The 21805-nt window shown below is 45.6% G+C and overlaps 1 protein-coding gene across 2 annotated transcripts in view; it reads left to right on the forward strand.

Annotated features, from left to right (window-relative positions):
- The first annotated feature begins 7297 nt into the window (after nt 1-7297).
- PSTPIP2 (proline-serine-threonine phosphatase interacting protein 2) overlaps nt 7298-21805 on the forward strand; it is a 97985-nt gene continuing 83477 nt past the window's right edge. For both annotated transcript variants that reach the window (XM_005586805.5, XM_074022400.1), the window contains exon 1: nt 7298-7402. In XM_005586805.5, coding sequence (XP_005586862.3) covers nt 7370-7402 — 33 coding nt within the window. In that variant the 5' untranslated portion in view covers nt 7298-7369. The remainder of the gene's footprint in view (nt 7403-21805) is intronic.

Here is a 21805-nt window from a genome sequence, read left to right on the forward strand (position 1 = left end):
GTCCAGTGAAACAAGTACCTTTGTCACTGGTGATTTCTCTGGACATGCCCCATGAGGGAGAGATATTTCCTAATAACCCTTTAGCTACTCTTATAGCATCAGCCTTCTTGCATGGGAAAGCAGAAAAGAACCAGAAAATGTGCTCTGAAAATGGCAATTCAATGAAATCCCTCTGTAAATGTTTAGCCCCTCAGGTAGCAGAAATGTACCTGAAGTTTTGATTGTCTTCCCAGGATTATGGGATGGATGTAACAAACCAAATATTGGTCATAAACCATTTTAGTGATTTAGGACAGTCACCACACACACACACGCATACTCGTTATTTGGATTATTTTAGCCCTTCCATAATGATCCGTAGATTGAAGAGCTTTTAATAATGGAAGCTTTAAGGACTCAGGGAAGACCAGGTGGCCATCTAGGCTCTCCATGAGTCCATGCTTAACACTGAATTTATATCCTTTTTTAAAAAATTTAAAAATATTTTGTATAGCTGAGGTCTCACTATGTTGCTCTGCCTGGCCTTCAGTGATCCTCCCACCTTGACCTCCCAAAGCAGTAGGATTACAGGCATGAGCCATCATACCTGGCCTGTATCCTCCTAAATACCAATTTTGTTTCTCTAATTCAGGTGCATAGCACTATTTATTAAATGGGCTATCATAGGTAATATGATTTGGACCATAAGTGTTCATTCAAATTGCATATATAAACAATTTCAGTTTTGACTAATTTGGCATGAAAATATGGCAAATTATTTTCTTGATATTCAATTAGTTTTTATCCTGCTTGTATTACCAGTTTCATAAACCAGGCAGTCTCTTCATTAGAGTTCTGAGACTTCTCATCCAGTCCAAATAATATGATCCTAAGTTACCGGAAACCTGTATTCAAGAGTGCTTGTCAAGGTCAATTCCATCCTTTTCATGAATCTCTTTGAAGACACACTTTAGGATTTTACTTGCTTGCAAAGAGCTTTTAGAAAATGCATTGGATCGGCCGGGCACGGTGGCTCAAGCCTGTAATCCCAGCACTTTGGGAGGCGGAGACGGGCGGATCACTAGGTCAGGAGATCGAGACCATCCTGGCGAACACGGTGAAACCCCGTCTCTACTAAAAAATACAAAAAACTAGCCGGGCGAGGCGGCGGGTGCCTGTAGTCCTAGCTACTCGGGAGGCTGAGGCAGGAGAATGGCGTAAATCCGGGGGGCGGAGCTTGCAGTGAGCTGAGATCCGGCTACTGCACTCCAGCCCGGGCGACAGAGCCAGACTCCGTCTCAAAAAAAAAAAAAAAAAAAAAAAAAAGAAAATGCATTGGATCTAAGCACTTAACTGTGGAAATGACTTGAAATGGTCACAGTTAAACACACAGTTGACAAATAAATTTGGTTATTTCTGTGCCTATAATAATTTAAAACAATTACCATAATTACATGATAACATACCAAGGCATATGAGAATTTTAGGGATCTAAAATAATTTTGGAATATGTATAACAACATATCCATAAAAACGTAACTCAAGGAGACCAGCCTGACCAACATGGTGAAACCCTGTCTCTACTAAAAATACAAAAATTAGCTGGGTATAGTGGCATGCACCTGTAGTCCCAGGCTGAGGCAGGAGAATTGCTTGAACCCGGGAGGTGGAGATTACAGTGAGCCGAGATCATTGCCACTGCACTCCATGGCACTCCACTGCATTCCTGCCATGGAATTTCTAAGTGGCATGGCTAGTTCACTGTACCAGGGCATTCTGACAAGAGTATGGGTTCCTCCCCAAAGCAAAACCTGGACTTCAGCTAGCAGTGTTAATGCTGTGCGTAGGTGACCACTGATGGGCAGAGAGGAGACACAGCAGTGCCTCACAGATCTGAGTTGCATGGGAATCTCCATTCAGACCCAGGGTTGGGGTCTGGGTTAGGTAGGAACTCCTGCCACTTGTTGGTGACATGGCCTGAAATAGGGCTCCGAGATTAGGTTATAAAAATAACATGGCCTCTGCCTGAGTTTCCTTCTCTCTCAGATCCCTTGCTCTGGGGAAGGCAGGTTGCCATGTTGTGAGCAGCTTTATGACAAAGCCCATGCCACTATGACGTTTACCTTAGGCAAACAGCCAGCAAGCAGCTGCAGACAACCACAGGAATTAGCTCGAAGCAGATTCTCCAGTTCCTGGTGGGGCTCAGGCCTACTGCAGCCCCACTGACAGCCTGCCTACCACTTCATGAGTTACCCTGAGCCAGACTCACACAGTTGTAAAATCCCTAGCCCTGAGAAACTGGGGGCAATAATAAATGTTTCTTGTTTTAAGCTGCAATTTCTGAAGTAATGTATTTTGCAGCGGTAGGTAATGAGTACAGGTTGGGTGGGATGATTTCTTACTTTTTGAAGTCAGCAAGTCCTTGTAACTACGAGATAGGTTGGACTGCTCCGAGGTTCTTCCAAGTCACATCTGTGTTGCACTGATCCTGGATGGGGAAGGGATTTTAAACAAAAGAAGCAATGGAAAAAATGACAGAGGACGTCAATACATAGGGTTGTATAAACATGAAAACTGGGCCCCGCAAAATCTAATTAAATACAAATTAATTTAATTCAGTTAAATCAATGTTTATTGAGCACCTATGATGTGCTAGATAGCGTGCTAGGCCGTGAAATACAGAGCAAGACATGTTTGCAACAAAAATGGCAAATTGGTTAAAAAAAAAAAAAAACAACACGACTTTTCACTGGTCCAATGGTAGTGGATTATCAGAACTTATTAATATTATTGTCACTAAAGTTGATGTACAGTCCCCCACTACTAAATTTGATTGGCTTTAAAAAAGAAAAAAAAAAGAAAACTAACAAAACTTCTAGAGATAAATTTGGACAAAGGACAATTCCCAAAAGATGGCATAGCCTGAAAAAACATGCATATGAAAAACCTGATCAAGTAGTGATAAAAACCATGCAAATTTACAGCACTAGAACGTTTCCATGATCATATAACAAGGATTATGAATGATGTTATCCAATGTTTCTGGAAAGGCAGGGACACCATTGTACACTACTGAGAGTATAGACTGAAACAACTTTTGTGGAAAACTATTTGGTAATATATTTCAAGAACCTTAAAAATATTTATATTCTTTAACCTGTAATTCCACTATGAGTAATTTTCTTTCTTTTTTTTTTTTTTTTTTTTGAGATGTAGTCTCACTCTGTCACCCAGGCTGCAGTGCAGTGGCGTGATCTCAGCTCGCTGCAACCTCCGCCTCCCAGGTTCAAGCGATTCTCCTGCCTCAGACTCCCAAGTAGCTGGGATCACAGGTGCCCACCACCACACCTAGCTAATTTTTGTATTTTTAGGAGAGGCAGGGTTTCACCATGTTGGCCAGGCTGGTCTCGAACTCCTGACCTCAAATGATCCACCCACCTCAGCCTCCCAAAGTGCTGGGATTATAGGCATGAGCCACTGCACCTGGCCTCCACTGTGAGTAGTTTTAACAATGATTTGTATAAAAGATATTTATCACAGTAATATTTCCAAAAGCATTAGGGAAATGCTAAGTACATATTGGTATATCTGCTTGATGGGAAGTTATGCAAAAATTAAAAATGATATTGATGAGTTTTCTTTGGGTTTATAATAAACTCACAGAGTATAAATTCTAAGGTCCAGAAGGGCACGGGATGAAAAGTAGGGCTCTCTTCTGCTCTCTTTCTCCTATCTCTCAGGCCCCAGACCCCCACTTCAGAGAGGACCATTGAAAGTGTGTGTGTGTTCTTTTTTCTTCTCACTCTAGTCATAGCTTGTTTTGCCTTTTGTTTTTTACTTATTAATATATCTGATGATTGTTCCATACCAATACGCAAAGAGCTTCCTCAATTTTTATGCCTAAATATGACTTCGTTGGATCAATATATGACAATATATTGAGCTAGTAATCCATGGATGGACATTAATTATTTCAAGTATATTTTTCCAAAATAACCACACTGCTATGAATAACTGTATTATATTTTACTTTGCATATGTAAGAATATACTTGAACGGTAGGTTTTTTGACATGGACTCATTGGGTCAAAAGGTAGGGGCATTTTACATTTTGATCACATGGCCAAATTTCTCTTCACCGATATTTTTATTTTATTTTATTTTGAGATGGAGTCTCGCTCTGTCACCCGGGCTGGAGTGCAGTGGTGCAAACTTGGCTCACTGCAGCCTCTACCTCCCAGGCTTAAGTGATTCTCCTGGCTCAGCCTCCCAAGTAGGGGGGATTACAGGTGCTGTGCCACGTCTGCCCGGCTAAGTTTTGTATTTTTTTGTAGAGACAGGGTTTCACCATGTTGGCCAGGCTGGTCTTGAACTCCTGACCTCAAGTGATCTGCCCACCTCGGCCTCCCAAAGTGCTGGGATTACAGGTGTGAGCCACCCTACCCAGCCCTTCACAGAGATTTTCAATTTTTACATGCAAGATTGTCTGCTTATAAAGTGGCCAGCCCTATGTTCTATCAAACTTTTTGTTAGAAAAAATATATTTAGTGATTTTAGAAAATACTTATGAAATATTAAGTTAAAAAAGCTAGACTCAACATTTTATATACAATAAGAACTTACTCATGCAAATATATATTGTTGAAAGAGATTATGCCAAAATACAGTGATTATCTTAAATGTATTATTTGTCTTAAATGTATTAAATAATTTCATAATTGCTATAATAATATTGTTTAACTTTGTTAATGTCTTAATATGTTTTCTGTTGCTTATAACAGAGTATCTGACATTAGGTAGTTTATAAAGGAAAAGAATTTGTTTCTTACAGTTATGAAGGCTGAAAAGTTCAAGGTTGAGGAGCTGCATTTGTGAGGGCCTTCTTGCTGGTGGGGACTCTGTGGCACAGGGCATAACATGGCAAGGGGGTTGATCATGCTAGCTCAGGCCTCTCTTCCTCTTCTTTTTCTTCTTCTTCTTCTTCTTTTTTTTTTTAGATGATGTCTCACTCTGTCTCACCCAGGCTGGAGTGCAGTAGCGCGGTCTTGGCTCACTGTAGCCTACGCCTCCTGGGTTCAAGTGATTCTCCTGTCTCAGCCTCCCAAGTAGCTGGGACTACAGGCGTGTGCCACCACGCTGGCTAATTTTGTATTTTTAGTAGAGATGGGGTTACATCATGTTGGCCTGCCTGGTCTTGAACTCCTGACCTCAGGTGATCCACCTGCCTCAGCCTCCCAAAGTGCGGGGATTACAGGCATGAGCCACTGCACCCAACCATCTATTCCTCTTCTTGTAAAGTATAAAGCCACTGGTTTCATCCCCTGATAATCCATTAATCTACTAACCCATTAATCCATGAATGGGACTAGTGGCCCTCGTGACCCAATCGCCTCTTAAAGACCCTATCTCTCTCAAAACTGTCTCATTTCAGATTAAGTTTCAACAAGAATTCTTGGAGGGGGCAACATTCAAACCATAGAAGTTAGTAAAATATCCTAAATATACCCCTTGGATATAGCACACACTTTGTCTTTTTACTCACAATACCTGCCCCAGAGATGAACTTAAATGTTTGAGGAATGAAGAGTATTTTCCAGCAGCGAGATGACCATTTACAATTACAAACTTTGTCACCAGATGGCGGAAGCGAGTTAAAATTCAGGGAGCTTAGGGTCTGAGTTGCGAAAATCAAGCACAATGTACTGTGAGAGCTTGTGAAACGTTCTAATAACTTAACAATTATACATATATTAAACATGAAAATGTGACAATTAGAATTGCATCTAAACTATTTTCCAGAATATTTAAAACTTCTAGGAAAAACCTTAGTGGTGTCTCCAACTGTCCCGCTTCTGTGTCCCCAGTTAGTGCCATTTCTTACCTCTGCAGTTAAGCCAAGATTCCTACTGCCTACCATGTCCTCTGCTGCCCCTTGATAGTTCTGCCAGGCTTCTCTGCCTTCCTTCTAACCTCACTGCTTTCAAAGGATATGAGCAAGTAGGTAAATGAATGCATCCCTTGGAGATGCTTGGTGGCTGGAAGCCACCTCTCCGTCTTTGCAGTTGTGGATGACTTTATTGGGAGTTCATCTGAGTGGCGCTGGCGGCAGTATTATGGAGCAGAACTTGTTCGAGGTGCTTCACATCACTCTAGCAATTGCCCTTTCACTGTGTCTGGGCGTAACTAGAACCTGCTCCAGGGGTGAACGCTTGCTTCTCCAGGCTGGTCTGGTGCCAGTCTTGGCAAACTTGACCTTTATCCTCCCCTCCTTGAGCACCTATTCCTCTGTCCGGGATGGATCTGCCCCAGGAAGGATGTCTGTCTTTGCCTCTGTTTAGAAGGGCAGAGCTCTAACCTTGAGCTCTTCATCCCTTAAATAAACTGTGATCTTGGGCAAGTCATTCAACCCCTCTGGGCCTCAGGTTGGGCTTGGGGCCTGTCATACCAGGGAGTACTTTGTCATAAGCCCTGTATTACTATTAAAAGTAATGGCAAAAACCGCAATTACTTTTGTACCAATCTAATACAATGCAGAGAGGGGTTTTATTTGTGAGGGTGGAAGAGTGGAAGGAGAAGAAGGAATCTTGGGCCCCTCTTGCTGGGGTGGAATGGGCAGGGAAGGGTCTTGCCTCCTGATAATGGAAAGGGAGTCAGAGAGCAGCTAAGCTCCTGGAGGTCCTGTTAGGACACCACAAAGTAACCAGAGTCAAGGGGAAACAGCAGCGATGACCTCTCCATGACATTTTAGACTAAAACGTGACCCCATTCATTAAAAACACCTGCAACATCAAAAAGTAAAATAAAAAATGAAACGTGCCCCAGGGGAAGATCTGCAACAGGTGCCGGTGGGGCCCGCCGTGACCCGCCGTGACGCCAAGGCGTCTACACCTTTAGCAACTGCGGGCGTTGTGGGCTCCCAGGCCTTCTGGAGCTTACACCGGGTCCTTGCGACCACCATCTGATCAGATCGCTTCTATCACCCCGCAGAGCCTGGATTTCATTCGGTCCAGGGGGTCTTGTGCGCAGGAGCCCAAGCCAGGACCAGTTATTTCCAATCCTCAAAGGCTTCCAGGAGGAGGCAGCTAGCTTCGGGCTGATATATTGATCGTCGCCTGACGCTGTGGGGCTTTAAATGGGCCTGGGTCCCGGCGCTGGCTGCAGCCCCTGGCCGGGTGAGCGCCACGGGTCCCGCCCAGGTCCCGCGCGGGGAGCGCAGAGCGCAGACGGCGGCTATCGCAATCGGGAGTGGTTTAGGACCCGGGGGCGGCTTCCCTGCGCGAGTGTGGAACGCCGAAGTTGAGCCTGCGGGGCAGCGGGCAGTGGCAGTCAGGCCTCCCCACGCGGTGCCACCTGCGGCCCGGCTCTCCTCTGCGCCCCCACTCTCGCCGCGATGACGCGCTCGCTGTTCAAGGGAAACTTTTGGGTAAGTTGCGGGGCCGACAGCGGATCGCGGGGCTCTGGGCCCGGCCCGGGAGGGAGGCCAGCGCGCGTGCCCGCGAGTCCCGGGGGCTCGGACTCCAGGGCCCACCCTCTGCCGCCCGCGCCCCCAGCAGCACGTGCTCCTGAGGACACAGAGAGCCGAGACACCTTAGAGTCAGGATATCAACCCCTCCTCTCACAAGCGAAGAAGAGACCCTTAGGGAGGCGAGACCCGTCCAGGGACAGTCTCTGCCGGCCCCTGGAGCTGAGCCATGAGAGGATTTGGGAATCTGGTGTGGGGGCTTGTGAGCTTTGCCGGGTTGACAGCAGCAGCTGCCCCCCGGGATCTTCTTTTTCAGGAAACGTACAGCGTAGAGGGCTTCCCTTTGCTGGAGCTTGCTCTGTCCGACAGCCCTGTTTCCTGAGTTCCCTCCCCAAGCCATTGCCCCAGCCCATCCGTTCCAGGTCCCACAGTGGGCTGATGGTGTGGGAGACCCTATGAGCTGCAGGGGGTACCCCAGCCCGGTAGGGCCAGCCCAGCCTGGAGGAAGCAGGTCTGCCTGTCCCCCTCCTCTGTCCAGTCCTCTTCCCTCTGTCCTCTCACTCCCCAGGTGCCCCTCAAGGTCCATGCCCCCTCATTCAGAGGAGCTGTCCTCATCCCTTTAAGACAAGAGCAGGAGGCCGCACACCTCAAAATTGCCCACAGCTGCCAAGGGGCCCTGACTCCTTACGTAGGCTCCTGCTTGCCTCCCACCCAGGTAGCTTCACAGCTGCCTAGATGGTCCCTCTACCCTACATGGGCGGCAGGGTAGAGAAACCTGCCTGGGGACCTCAGGGACACAGTTTAGACTCTGCCTGTGAGTCCGTTCACTGGAGTTTGTGAGGTCCTCCTGGGGCACTGCTCACCCTAGGGTGCAGGGTGGTGGCAGCCTCACAGAGGAAGCAAGGGCACCACAGCTGGCTCTCACAAGAGGCCTGCGAGTTTTTCAGGTAGAATGGAGGACGGTGGAGTCCCATGGCAGGCACTGTGGGAAAAAGGCTCTGTATAATGCAATCTGGGGAATGAGATGTGGGCCCCAGAAATAAGGAAGTCAGCAGAGGAACTGGTTTGTGGAGACAGAAGGAGAAGGAGGCAGACGTGATACTAATAGTATGTAGTTCAGGCACAGTGGCTCTTGCCCGTAATCCCAGCACTTTGGGAGGCCGAGGTAGGAGGATTGCTTGAGGCCAGGAGTTTGAGACCACCCTGGACAACATAACCAGACTCTGTCTTTCCAAAAATATCTTTAAAATTAGCTGTGCATGGTGGTGCGTGCCTGTAGATACAGCCACTTGGGAGGCTGAGGCAAGAGGATTGCTTGAGGCCAGGAGTTTGAGGTTCCAGTGAGCTATGATCACATCACTGCACCCCAGCCTGGATGACAGAGTGAAACCTTGTCTCAAAAACAAACATACAAACAAACCCAACCAAACAACACAATCCTCAGTATTTAGCCATAGTTGTAGCACTGGCAAGACCAAGGCCAGGAGGGTGCTAAGCCCCTTCCCACCAGCCTCCACCTCTCAGCCCCATGCCAGGGATGCTGGATATGGGGAGGTCTTAGTGGAGAGGGTGACAGGGTGAAGACAGGGTTCCAGGCTGCAGAGTTTGTAGTATTTTAATATCTGCACAGCCAGTAAAACATGTCAGTGAGGACTCTCTGATGTCTGGTGGGTGACATGCCGGGTTTGAGGGGCTGGTGGAGATGGCCCCGCACCTTGGGAAGGATGTCCAGTTTTGAGAGCTCACCTAACAGTATGAAGCCTCTGAGGTGGGCTGCCCGGGTTTGAATCCAGTTCTGCCCCTTACTAGCTAGGTGACCCTGGGCAGCCTGCTTCCACCCCCAAGCCTCAGTTTTTCCGTACATAAAAATGCGGATAATAACAGTGTCTACTCCATAGGACTGTTGGGAGGATTAAACTTGAGAGTTTAGTACCGTACTTGACACACAGAGAGCACCTATAGTTGCCAGCTATTATTATCAGCAGCAGAGGTGACAAGTGAAAGAAGTGAGTGATGGTTATTCAAGGAGAAAGAATGAAGAGATCGGAAGTCCACAAAGAAGCTCTCTTAGTGAATGCCTCTATTGATGAAGGAGGAGAAAGGGGACAGAGAAATAGAAAAAGGGATGAAGGGATACAACCAGGAAAGAGCTATCACAGGCCCAAGAGAGGGACATTCCAAGGAAGGTGAGAGGACTGTGGTCAAACATGTTTGTACGTGTTCCTGAAAAGGTATGAGTCAACACACACTTCATAAATGAATGTATTTAAATGCTTCATGAAAATGTTTATTTAAGGAAACCTTCGATGAATCTGCTTCGAAAGAGAGTAATCAGTGTTTAAAACTGGGATTGGAGCTGGCATGCACCTGTAGTCCCAGCTACTAAGGAGACAGGGGTCTCTAAAAATCATTTTAAAATAAATGAGTAAAACTAGGATTGGCCCCAGGTGAATTTGCCTGCTATTGGTGCACACCTGTGTGTTGTTTCTCTCCCACCCTTCCCTTTGTGGCACTTTGGTTAAGCGGTGCTGTATACTTTCTCTTGGTTAACTTTGATTGTACCTTGTCAGAATAAGACAGTGACCATGATTTCCAAAGATCCAGGGAAACAGCTAGGCCACAATGAGAGAAATTCCAGTTTTGGGATGATCAGACACCAGTGTCCTTCAGATATGGGTGTGCACGGGTGACAGTAGGACCTGTTCTGGAAGGGGTAGATGAAAGCAGTGTTCTTTCACCCCTGGGGATTTCCAGCCTCTTCACTTGGGTGTGAGGTCCAAATTGTCCCTGAACCTCCTGTAGATACTTATTTTTCCTGGACCTTCCTGATTCCCAAGGTTCTTGGTGTAGACCAGCTTCCTAGTTGCTGTTTCAGCAACCCTGTTCCTGTAGTGGGCAGGGCTTCTCTCTCCCTGGGATTGACTAGGGCGAGTCTTGGGGCTGTCTGAACTGGCTCATTGCCCTGCTGTCAACATGGGGCTGTCTCTCTCATCCAAACCTTTGACCAGATTGGAATCTTGTCATTCTGGAGCCTTAGCAGAGTTTGAACTGATGTTGCATCTGGCTTTGCTCAATGGCTTTTCTCTATACAGTCATCTCTTGGTATCTGCAGGGGATTGGTTCTAGGACTCCCTTGCAGGTACCAAAATTCATGGACATTCAAGTCCTTTCTTTTCTTTTATCTTTTTCAAAATAGAGATTAGGTCTTGCTACATTGGCCAGGCTGGTTTCAAACTCCTGGCCTCAAGCTGTCCTCTTGCCTTGGCCTCCCAAAGTGCTGAGATAAGCGGTGTAAGCTGGCCGGGCGCGGTGGCTCATGCCTGTAATCCCAACACTTTGGGAGGCCGAGGCAGGCAGATCTCACGAGGTCAGGAGATCGAGACCATCCTGGCTAACACGGTGAAACCCTGTCTCTACTAAAAATACAAAAAAATTAGCCAGGCGTGGTGGCGGGCACCTGTAGTCCCAGCTACTCAGGAGGCTGAGGCAGGAGAATGGTATGAACTTGGGAGGCAGAGCTTGTGGTGAGCTGAGATCATGCCACTGCACTCCAGCCTGGGTGACACAGCGAGACTCTATCTCAAAAAAAAAGAGGTGTAAGCCACTATGCCTGGCTTACACACATATAACCTACACACATCTTCCTGTATACTTTAAATATTCTCCAAATTGCTTATAATACCTAATACAATGTTAATGATATGTAAATAGTTGTTTACACTGTATTTTTTATTCGTATTTTTTAATTGTTATATTTTTATTTTTTAATTTTTGGATTATTTTTCATCTGTGGTTGATTGAATCCATGGATGCAGATATGGAGAGCTGACTGTACAGTGCCCTAGATAAATATAGGAGGCTGCTTTAAAGAATAAATAAATAAAGAATACAGGTTAACACCACAGGCTCTCCATGCTAACCCCATAGTGTATTTTGTACAATGTTTAGGTTGTTGCTGTTATTTTTAAATACTCTCTTGGATTTTATGAAAAGAAAAACTTCACGCTAGTTAAATTTAGCAGAGTTTATCTGAGCAAAGAAAGTATTCATGAGTCAGGCAGCACCCTGAACCAGTAAAGGTTCAGAGACCTCCACAAGGCAAGAGTGGGCAGGCAATACTTACAGACAGAAAAAGGAGGTGATACAGAAATAGCCTGATTGGTTACAGCTGGGTGGTTGCCTTATTTGGACTTGACTGGGCAGTCTGCAGCCTGGGATTGGCTGAAAACTCCCCTGTTATGATTGGCAGAGACCCAGCTACTTGTTACAAGAATATACTCTTAGTTAGGTTACGGTTTGTTTACACACTAAGTTAGGTTGTGGCTTGCTATTTATGGAGGCAGCTTTAGGCCAAATTTAATTTGACAATCTGGTCCCTAGAAACATACCAGGAGGGCTATTTCCTATTGTCTTGCCTAGTGGCAAAAGGCAAGATAGAAAGATAGAGTCATGAACAATTACCCACTCTCCCATACATTCTTCATAGAGCAGCAGGAGGGAGCTAGCTTTAAAATAATTGTCAAAAATCCCTTTTTTTTTTTTTTTTTTTTTGAGATGGAGTCTCACTCTGTCGCCCAGGCTAGAGTGCAATGGCACAATCTCCGCTCACTGCAACTTCCACCTCCCAGGTTCAAGTGACTCTCCTGCCTCAGCCTCCCAAGTAGCTGGGATTACAGGCATGTGCCACCACACCCGGCTAGTTTTTGTATTTTTAGTAGAGACAGGGTTTCACTATGTTGGCCAAGCTGGTCTCAAACTCCTGACCTCAAGTGATCCACCCACCTCAGCCTCCTAAAGTGCTGGAATTACAGGCGTGAGCCACTGCGCCCGGCCGTCAAAAACCTTTTCTCTTGTTTATCTTAAACATTTAATAAGAGAGGCATAGGACCTATTTTTTAAAGAAAATAAAAAAATTCTTATTGTAATACATTAACATGTGACATGAATCCATTGGTCAGATTTTAAAAAAGAAATATATACAAGATGCATGAAATGGCCTGGCGCGGTGGCTCACGGCTATAATCCCAGCACTTTGGGAAGCCGAGGTGAGCAGATCACCTGAGCTCAGGACTTTGAGACCAGCCTGGCCAACATAGTGAAACCCTGTCTCTACTAAAAATACAAAATTAGCTGGGCATGGTGGTGGGTACCTGTAATCCCAGCTGCTCTGGAGGCTGAGGCAGGAGAATCACTTGAACCTGGGAGGCAGAGGTTGCAGTGAGCTGAGATGGTGCCACTGCACCCCAACCTGGGGGACAAAGTGAGACTTCATTTCAAAAAAAAAAAAAGAAAAAAAAAAGCATGAAAAAAGTACTTAAAACAAAATCTGGACATAGAGCCTTTTTGGATGAGAAAAGTTAACATAAAAGTTTGTTTTTGTTTTTGTTTTAAAATCAAAGTAACTAAAGCACATACTATAAAAATCCAAATATTGGCTGGGCATGGTGGTACCTGTAATCCCAGAACTTTGGGAAGCTGAGGTGGGCAGATTGCTTGAGCCCAGGAGTTCGAGACCAGCCTGGGTAACATGGCGAAACCCTGTCTCTACCAAAAATACAAAAATTAGCCAGGCATGGGTGGGACGCACCTGTAGTCCCAGCTACTCGGGAGCTGAGATGGGAGGATGGTTTGAGCCCAGGTGGTGGATGTTGCAGTGAGCTGAGATTGTGCCATTGCATTTCAGCCTGGGCGATAGAGTGAGACTGTCTCAAAAAAAAAAAGAAAAAAAAAAAGAAAAAAAATCCCAATATTTCTAAAAGCCTTGTGGTAAAAAACAGTATTTTTTCTTCACCTACCCCATTTGCCTCCAGCTTTTCTCAACATCTTTATGTAGAAACTCTTAGCTCTTTCTTCTAGTGGTTACCACCACTTCATAAAATGATATAAAATAATGTGATTATACTTCTCTTTCTTGATAGAGCAATTTTGAACATTATACACTGATTTACTACTACAGTGGAGGATTTAGCTCTTTTATATCACCACTTCCGCTTCCCTATATAATTATATTACTAGTTTTAGTTTTTTATTTAGAATTTAAAAGTTACAGAAATCTCAAGGGTATAAAGAATTCACATACAACCTTCACTTGGATTCCCCAGTGTTAAACCCCATTTGTTGTAAGTCTCTCAATAGATAAGTGGATGTGTATATTTTCCCTGAATAATTAAAAATAAATAGCACTGTTTTGAACCAAATAATCAGTTTACATTGTCACAGCATATAGATTGTTTTATTCAAAGCTAAGTACACTATAATCACATCTCTATTCTTACTTTTCCTGAACTTTTATCTGCCTTTTTTTTTCTCTTGGTGGCATTTACTACCTTTATTGTAGGCTATCTTGATTGTAGCCCTCTTCTTTATCTCTCTCATTTTTTTCATGCACCAGCATATCAAGTATTTATAAAAATCATTTCCACCTGCATCCTCCTATGGCGATCCCCTTCCTGGAGCCCTCCATCCCCTGTTCCAATCTGGACTGGTTATTTTCTGGGTCTGCTGCACAGCTGTCATCCTGAGCTTCCCTTTAGTGCTCTCTTAAGTTGGAGCCACTGTTTTCTAGATCTCATGTTCCCTAAAGCCCACCTTCCTTCCCTTCCTTCCTTCTGTCTCTCTTCTTTCCTTCCTTCCTTTTTTTTTAGATGGAATCTTGCTCTGTTGCCCAGACTTAGAGTGCATGGCACGATCTCAGCTCACTGCAACATCTGCCTCCTGGGTTCAAGTGATTTTCCTGCCTCAGCTTCCCGAACAGCTGGGGTTACAGGCGACCACCATCACGCCCAGCTAAATTTTGTATTTTTAGTAGAGACGAGGTTTCACCATGTTGGCCAGGCTGGTCTTGGACTCCTGACCTCAAGTGATCTATCTGCCTCAGCCTCCCAAAGTGGTGCTAGGATTCTAGGCGTGAGCCACCATGTCTGGCCCCTAAAGCGATCTTAAAAACAAATCAGGTCATGTCATTCCTCTGCTTAAATTCCTCCAGTGACTTCCCATTGCATTCGGAGTCCAAAGTCTGACCATGGCCTACAACCTGCCTGATGTAACCTCACCTGCTATCTCCCCATCACTTACTCTACCACAGCAGCTATAGGTCAATTACCAGATAATGAAACTCTCATTCCAACTAACCAATTAACTTGTTGCTGCTGCCTGTTCTCGAGGCATCCTGTGCCCCCAGCATAAGGCACATTCGTGATATTATCATTACCTCTCTCATCTGCTTCCCATCAGACTGTAAGCTCCACGAGGCGTGCTTGAGTTGTTCAGCACTGTAGCCCCGGCACCCAGCCAGGTATCTGGGCAAAGTCACAGACTCAGCAGGTATCAGAAGGAATGAGTGAATAAATGAAGCAACAGTGAGAAAGACATGTGGCAGCAAATGGGGTAAAATCTCTGTCTTTACACTGCCTTTTGTGGGAAGTGTCATTCCACCACCCCCTCCTTTTGTTTTCTGAGATGGAGTTTCACTGTTGTTGCCCACGCTGGAGTGCAGTTGCGAGATCTTGGCTCACTGCAACCTCCACCTCCCAGGTTCAAGCGATTCTCCTCCCTCAGCATCCCGAGTAGCTGGGATTACAGGCATGCGCCACCACGCCCGGCTAATTTTTTAGTAGAGATGGGGGTTTTGCCATGTTGGTCAGGCTGGTCTAGAACTCCTGACCTCAGGGGATCCGCCCGTCTCGGCCTCCCAAAGTGCTGGGATTACAGGTGTGAGCCACCGCGCCTGGCCTGTTCCACCCTTTCAAAGAACCTGTTCTGCTGTAAGTGGCTGGTGGTCTTGCATGAGGAGAATAATATCATCAAGGATGGGCTCTGGCTTCTTTAGAAGCCCTATACTCAAGAAGGGGTGCAGCACAACGCCCACACATGTGGGGCTCACCTTCTGGTGAGAGACTTTGTGACCAACAGAGAAAACACAGCGACTTGTTGAAGATGGGAATGTCTTCTCCATTTCCCACGTAGTCTCAGGCAGTTCAACTCAGCAAATGTCTATGTGAAGTCTGAGTGCCAGCTTTGTGGTAGCTGCGGTGGGCTCACAGAGAGACAGACACACAACATCTCACCTCTAAGAGATTATTAGCTACTCAAGAAGATGAGTCTCAACATGAAATTTTAAAACAATAGTTTTTATTTAATTTAAATATTTATTTTTGAGACGGAGTCTTGCTCTGTCACTTAGGCTAGAGTGCAGTGGTGCGATCACAGCTTATTGCAGCCTTAAATTCCTGGGCTCAAGCAATCCTCCTAAGTAGCTGGGACCGCAGGCACGTGCCACCATGCTTGGTTACTTTTTGTAGAAACGCTGTTTCACCATGTTGCCCAGGCTGGTCTCAAACTCCTGAGCTCAAGCAATCTGCCTGCTTTGGCCTCCCAAAGTGCTGGGATTACAGGCATGAGCTACTGTGCTTGGCCAATAGTTTTAAATATTAACATAAAATTAAGGTTATTAAAATATATATTATTAGTGATTTGGTACTTTCCCAACTTTTTTCCTCCATGCATAATTATAATCCTATAGTATCTGTACTATCTTGTATTCTACTGCTTTAATTAAAATATCGTAACTTTGGCTGGGCACGGTGGCTCATGCCTGTAATCCCAGCACTTTGGGAGGCCGAGTCGGGTGGGTCACTTGAGGTCAGGAGTTTGAGACCAGCCTGGCCAACATGGTGAAATCTCATCTTTACTAAAAAAATACAAAAATTGGCCAAGTGCAGTGGCTCACGCCTGTAATCCCAGCATTTTGGGAGGCTGAGGCAGGCGGATCACAAGGTCTGGAGTGCAAGACCAGCCTGGCCAATATGGTGAAACCCCGTCTCCACTAAAAATACAAAAATTAGCTGGGCATGGTGGCGGGTGCCTGCAGTCCCAGCTACTCGGGAAGCTGAGGCAGGAGAATCACTTGAACCTGGGAGGCGGAGGTTGCAGTGAGCCGAGATCTCACCACTGTACTCTAGCCTGGGCGACAGAGTGAGATGCTGTCTCCAAACAAACAAACAAACAAACACAAAAATTAGCCAGGCATGGTGGTAGGCACCTGTACCCAGCTACTTGGGAGGCTGAGACTGGAGAATCGTTTGAACCAAGGAGGCGAAGGTTGCAGTGAGCCAAGATCGCATCATTGCACTCCAGCCTGAGCGACAGAACCAGACTATATCTCAAAAAAAAAAAAAAAAAAATGTAACTTTATTTTATATATTGCTATCTACTTTTCCTAACAATTATTTAGAAAAGTTTTGTAAGTGATACAACTATTCTGTCACTGTTTGGCATTTATGTAATTTCCAGAGGTTTCTTTTCTTTCTTTTTTTTTTGAGACAGAGTTTCGCTCTTGTTTCCCAGGCTGAAGTGCAATAGCACGATCTCGGCTCACTGCAACCTCCACCTCCTGGGTTCAAGCGATTCTCCTGCCTCAGCTTTGCAAGTACCTGGGATTACAGGCATGTGCCACCATGCCTGGCTAATTTTTGATTTTTAGTAGAGATGGGGTTTCTCCATGTTGGTTAGGCTGGTCTCAACTCCCAACCTCAGGTGATCTGCCTGCCTCAGCCTCCCAAAGTGTTGGGATTACGGGCGTGAGCCATCGCACCTGGCCCAATGTTTTCTATAATGAAGAATGTGATGCATGTCATTCATGTAAGGTATTTAAAATTTGGATTCTTTAAGTATTTATTTCTGGAAACTCAAGACAGAACTCATAATTGCCCAGACATTTTACCATGTTTCTCTAATAAGATCACTCTTTCCCTGTCTGTAGTGATAATTTCATGCCTTTTCCACTCAAACCTCCACATCCCTCCCACATTCTCACTGTGTTTTGGTAATCTTGCCTCTACTCCATTAAGAAACCAGACAGTAGGGCTGGGTGGGGTGGCTCACACCTGTAATCCCAGCACTTTGGGAGGCCAAGGCGGGTGAATCGCCTGAGGTCAGGAGTTGGAGACCAGCCTGGCCAACATGGTGAAACTCTGTCTTTACTAAAAAAAAAAAACAAAAAAAACCCACAAAAATTAGCCGGGTGTTGTGGTGGGTGCCTGTAGTCCCAGCTACTCAGGAGGCTGAGGCAGGAGAATCGCTTGAACTTGGGAGGGGGTGGTTGCAGTGAGCCGAGGTCGCTCCACTGCACTCTAGCCTAGTCAACAGTGTGAGACTCTGTCTCAAAAAAGAAAAAAAAAAAAAAAAAAAAAAAAGAAAAAAGAAACCAGAGCAGCTGGTGAAAGCTCACTTGCCTTCTATGTAAATAGGATTCAGTTTGGCTGCAAGTAATAGAAAACCCCAAAACAACAGTGGCCTAGACAAGGAAGAGGTTTATTACTCTCTCGTCTACAAGCCCCTAATTGGTCATTCCAGGGCTGGCATGGCTGCACTTGGAGTGAGGACCCGCACTCCTGTCTGCTTACTCCAGTGGTACCTGGTTCAATGCCTGGCACATGACAGATTCTCAGTAATTCCTGCTGAATGAGTGAAAAAACCATTAACTAACAGGAGGACATTGAAAAACTTTTGATGTGTAGAACCAGGATGATTTCCTAAAGAGTGGGCATATTCTCAGTGTTCCCAATAATATCTGAGGATTCTAGTTTCACTCTGTCAATCATAGCTGTTGTCTTTTTTTCTGCTCATTTAATAAGCAGAAATTGGTGCCTTACTCAACTTTCATTTGCATTTTTATCACCAGGGAGAGCGCATGTTTGGTTATTATCTTGTAATTCCTCTTTTACAAACAGTTTTGTTTTCGTCCTCATGCTTTGCTTGCAAATTTATATGCATACTTTAAAATATATATTCTTGTATATATACGCGTGCCTGTGTGTGTGTGTGTAATTCACATGTTCTAACATTCAGTATAGGCATGACACAGTGAGAGGCAGTCCTCAGCCCTCAAGCTTTTGCACTGGACATTCCTGGGTTTGATTCCCAGTTTGGCTCCTTTCAAGCAGAAACATGTGTGTGCCCCTGTTCAAATCATTCAGCTTTCCTCAGCTTTGCATCCTCATCTGTAAAATGATATATGTATATGGATTTTGAAAACACTTTATACAGTCAAGTTGATTGATCTAATGTTTTGTGATGTCTTCTATTACACATCAAGGTTTTCTATGGTCCAAGTTTTACTCAATATGTGTCTTTTGATTGGGTGCCATGACTCATGCCTATAATCCCAGCACTTTGGGAGGCCAAGGTGGGAGAATTGCTTGAGTCCAGGAGTTCAAGACCAGCCTGGGCGACATAGTGAGACCTGTCCCTACAAAACACTTTTTAAAATTAGCCAGGCATGATGGCCAGTACTTGCAGTCCCAGATACTCAGGAGGCTGAGGCAGAAGGATCACTTGAGTCCATGCGGTTGAAACTGCAGTGAGCCGTTATTGCACCACTGCACTGCAACCTCAATGACAGAGCACGACTCTGTCTCACTAAAAATATTGTCTTTTGAGTACGAGGGCTTATGTATTCTGACATTTGCATAAGTCAGAAATGTGTGTGGACCTGCAAAATGAGGAGAAGGTGGATTCCTGCCCTCAGGGTCCTATATTCTTCTTAAGGAAGCAAACAAAGATGTAGGATACTAATGGGAAACAGACTGACCTACTCTCCTTCAAGCTAAAAAGAGTGGTTTACCCGCCTGGCACAGTGGCTCCTGCCTATAATCCCAGCACTTTGGGAGTCTGAGGCAGGTGGATCACAGGGTCAGGAAATTGAGACCATCCTGGCTAACACGGTGAAACCCCATCTCTATTAAAAGTACAAAAAATTAGCCGCCCGGGCGTGTTGGCATGTGCCTGTAGTCCCAGCTACTCGGCAGGAGAATTGCTTGAACCTGGGAGGCAGAGGTTGCAGTGAGCCAAGACTGCGCCACTGCACTCCAGCCTGGGTGACAGAGCGAGAATCTGTCAAAAAATAAAAAAAAGAGTGGTTTACCAGGGCAAGATTATTTTTATTTTTTTCTTCTTATTAGTTTTTTAAATTTTTAGTAGAGATGGGGTTTCACCATGTTGGCCAGGCTGGTCTTGAACTCCTGACCTCACATGATTGGCCCACCTCGGCCTTCCAAAGTGCTGGGATTACAGGCGTGAGCCACCATGCCTGGCATACCATGGCAAGATTCTGGGACAAGTCTGGCTGGATGGGTGCGATAGGGTACCAGTCATTGAAGAGTGCTAAAGTGGCACTGGGCATGCAACAAGATGGAGAAATCTTGGTTTTCAGAATACCTCTCAGGGAGGGGATGGTGTGGCACAGGGCTGGAAGGCTGCAAGGAAGACTTGAATAAGCTGCTCAGGGTAGGGAGACTGAGACCCCATCCCTACCTGAAGCGCATGCCCTCTAAGGGGCGGGATCCTAACTAACTTCTGAGCTTAGTTTTGCTGAGTGAGGCATGCAAGCTGAACTGCCAGAGAATGCAGTCTCCATGGTGTGCCCTCTTTACACTTGCCCTGTAGTGCTTGGTCTCTGCTTCTATTTGAACATTACTATTGAAAGAATAGCTGTTGGAAGTGATAATTTCATAAGTGGCCACAAATATTTGAAAACCCTAGAAATATGGGCATCTAAGTCCCTTTAGTGCTCCCAACTTTGGTGGCCCCACCTCTTGGAATCTGCTCTGAGCCCTTATTATCATATACAGAGATTGTTTTCTCTGTCCCAGGAGATCCAGATCCTGCCCTACAAGGCCTGAACTAGGGGTTTAAAAAGACCTAAGCTCTCAGGAATAAAAAGCATTGACTCAGGCCTTTGTCAGTGCTTCAGCAGATGGCCAGGTCTGGGCACTGTTGATTTGTCCCGTGGACTGTCTGTCCCAAGCTCAGGTTTCCTCATCTACCTGTCCTGTGTTAGGGCCTAACTGTTTAATCAGTGTTCTTGTCTAATTCCTGCCCATAAGAGTGGTTTATCTTGACTGTGACCAGCCACAGCCCAGGGCCACTGTCTTGGCTGGCAGGCCTCTCCCTGGCTGACGCAGACTGGTATTGCCTTTTCCTGGGCAGCAAGGGCAGGAAGTTTGTGGATAAGGGACCTTGATGCTCCTGCCAGGTCCTCTGAATCTCCATCTCATCTGCTTCCTTTGTCTTAGAGCTATTGTTTCTCTGTGCAAAGCAGCCTAATTTTGCTCATGAACTTCATATATTTTTGTTGTTGTTGTTTTGTGAAATGAGTCTCGCTCCGTTGACCAGGCTGGAGTGCAGTGGTGTGATCTTGGCTCAGTGTAACTTCCACCTCCCAGGTTCAAACGATTCTCCTGCTTCAGCCTCTCGAGTAGCTGGGATTACAGGTACACACCACCATGCCTGTCTAATTTTTTTTTTTTTGAGACGGAGTCTCACTCTGTCACCCAGGCTGGAGTACAGTGGTGCCATCTCAGCTCACTGCAAGCTCCGCCTCCCGGATTCACGCCATTCTCCTGCCTCAGCCTCCTGAGTACCTGGGACTACAGGCACCCGCCACCACGCCCGGCTGATTTTTTGTATTTTCAGTAGAGACAGGGTTTCACCGTGTTAGCCAGGATGGTCTCAATCTCCTGACCTCGTGATCCGCCTGCCTCGGCCTCCCAAAGTGCTGGGATTACAGACGTGAGCCACCGCGCCCGGCCATTTTTGTATTTTTAGTAGAGATGGGATTTCACCATGTTGACCAGTTTGGTCTTGAACTCCTGACCTCAAGCGATCTGCCCGCCTCGGCCTCCCAAAGTGCCAGGATTATAGGTGTGAGCTACCGTGCCCAGCCTCATGTGTGATTTTTATTAATGTGCATCTATTGGTGCATTCCCTCTTATCTGCCAACCACTGACCATTTCATCTCTGCTGTTTTATACATGTCATTGTCAATTAGTAACGTAATATTGATATCAAGGATAGAGTAGTATAGACTACAAGGCACCTGCCTGTGAGCACATGGCCCTTCCCTGCAGAAACTAAGCAGAAAGGCCCAAGGTCAAAGGGCTCAGCAAGTTATTATAGAAGCCTGTCTGCTCTCAGAGGGCAAAGAAACTAGTCCTCTGGGCGGAGCCTCGCATGGGGAAGCTGGATGCCTGGAAAGACCAGCACCCTCCCCCGCCACGTAAAGTCTGAGTGTACAAGACTGCAGCCATTTAGAGGGCATTGTGATCGATTCTGAGAGAACAGTCACCACATCCAGCTAATTTTTGTATTTTTAGTAGAGATGGGGTTTCACCATGTTGGTCAGGCTGGTCTCAAACTCCTGACCTCAGGTGATCTACCCACCTTGGCCTCCCAAAGTGCTGCTATTGCAGGTGTGAGCCACCATGCCCAGCCTAGACCTCATTTTTATTAAAAAAAATATGAAGACAGTCATATGTCACTAGGAAAATATATGAGGATTACATAGCAAATATTAACTATTGTTTT

This window comes from Macaca fascicularis, chromosome 18 (genome assembly GCF_037993035.2).
Source record: "Macaca fascicularis isolate 582-1 chromosome 18, T2T-MFA8v1.1".
NCBI lineage: Eukaryota > Metazoa > Chordata > Mammalia > Primates > Cercopithecidae > Macaca > Macaca fascicularis.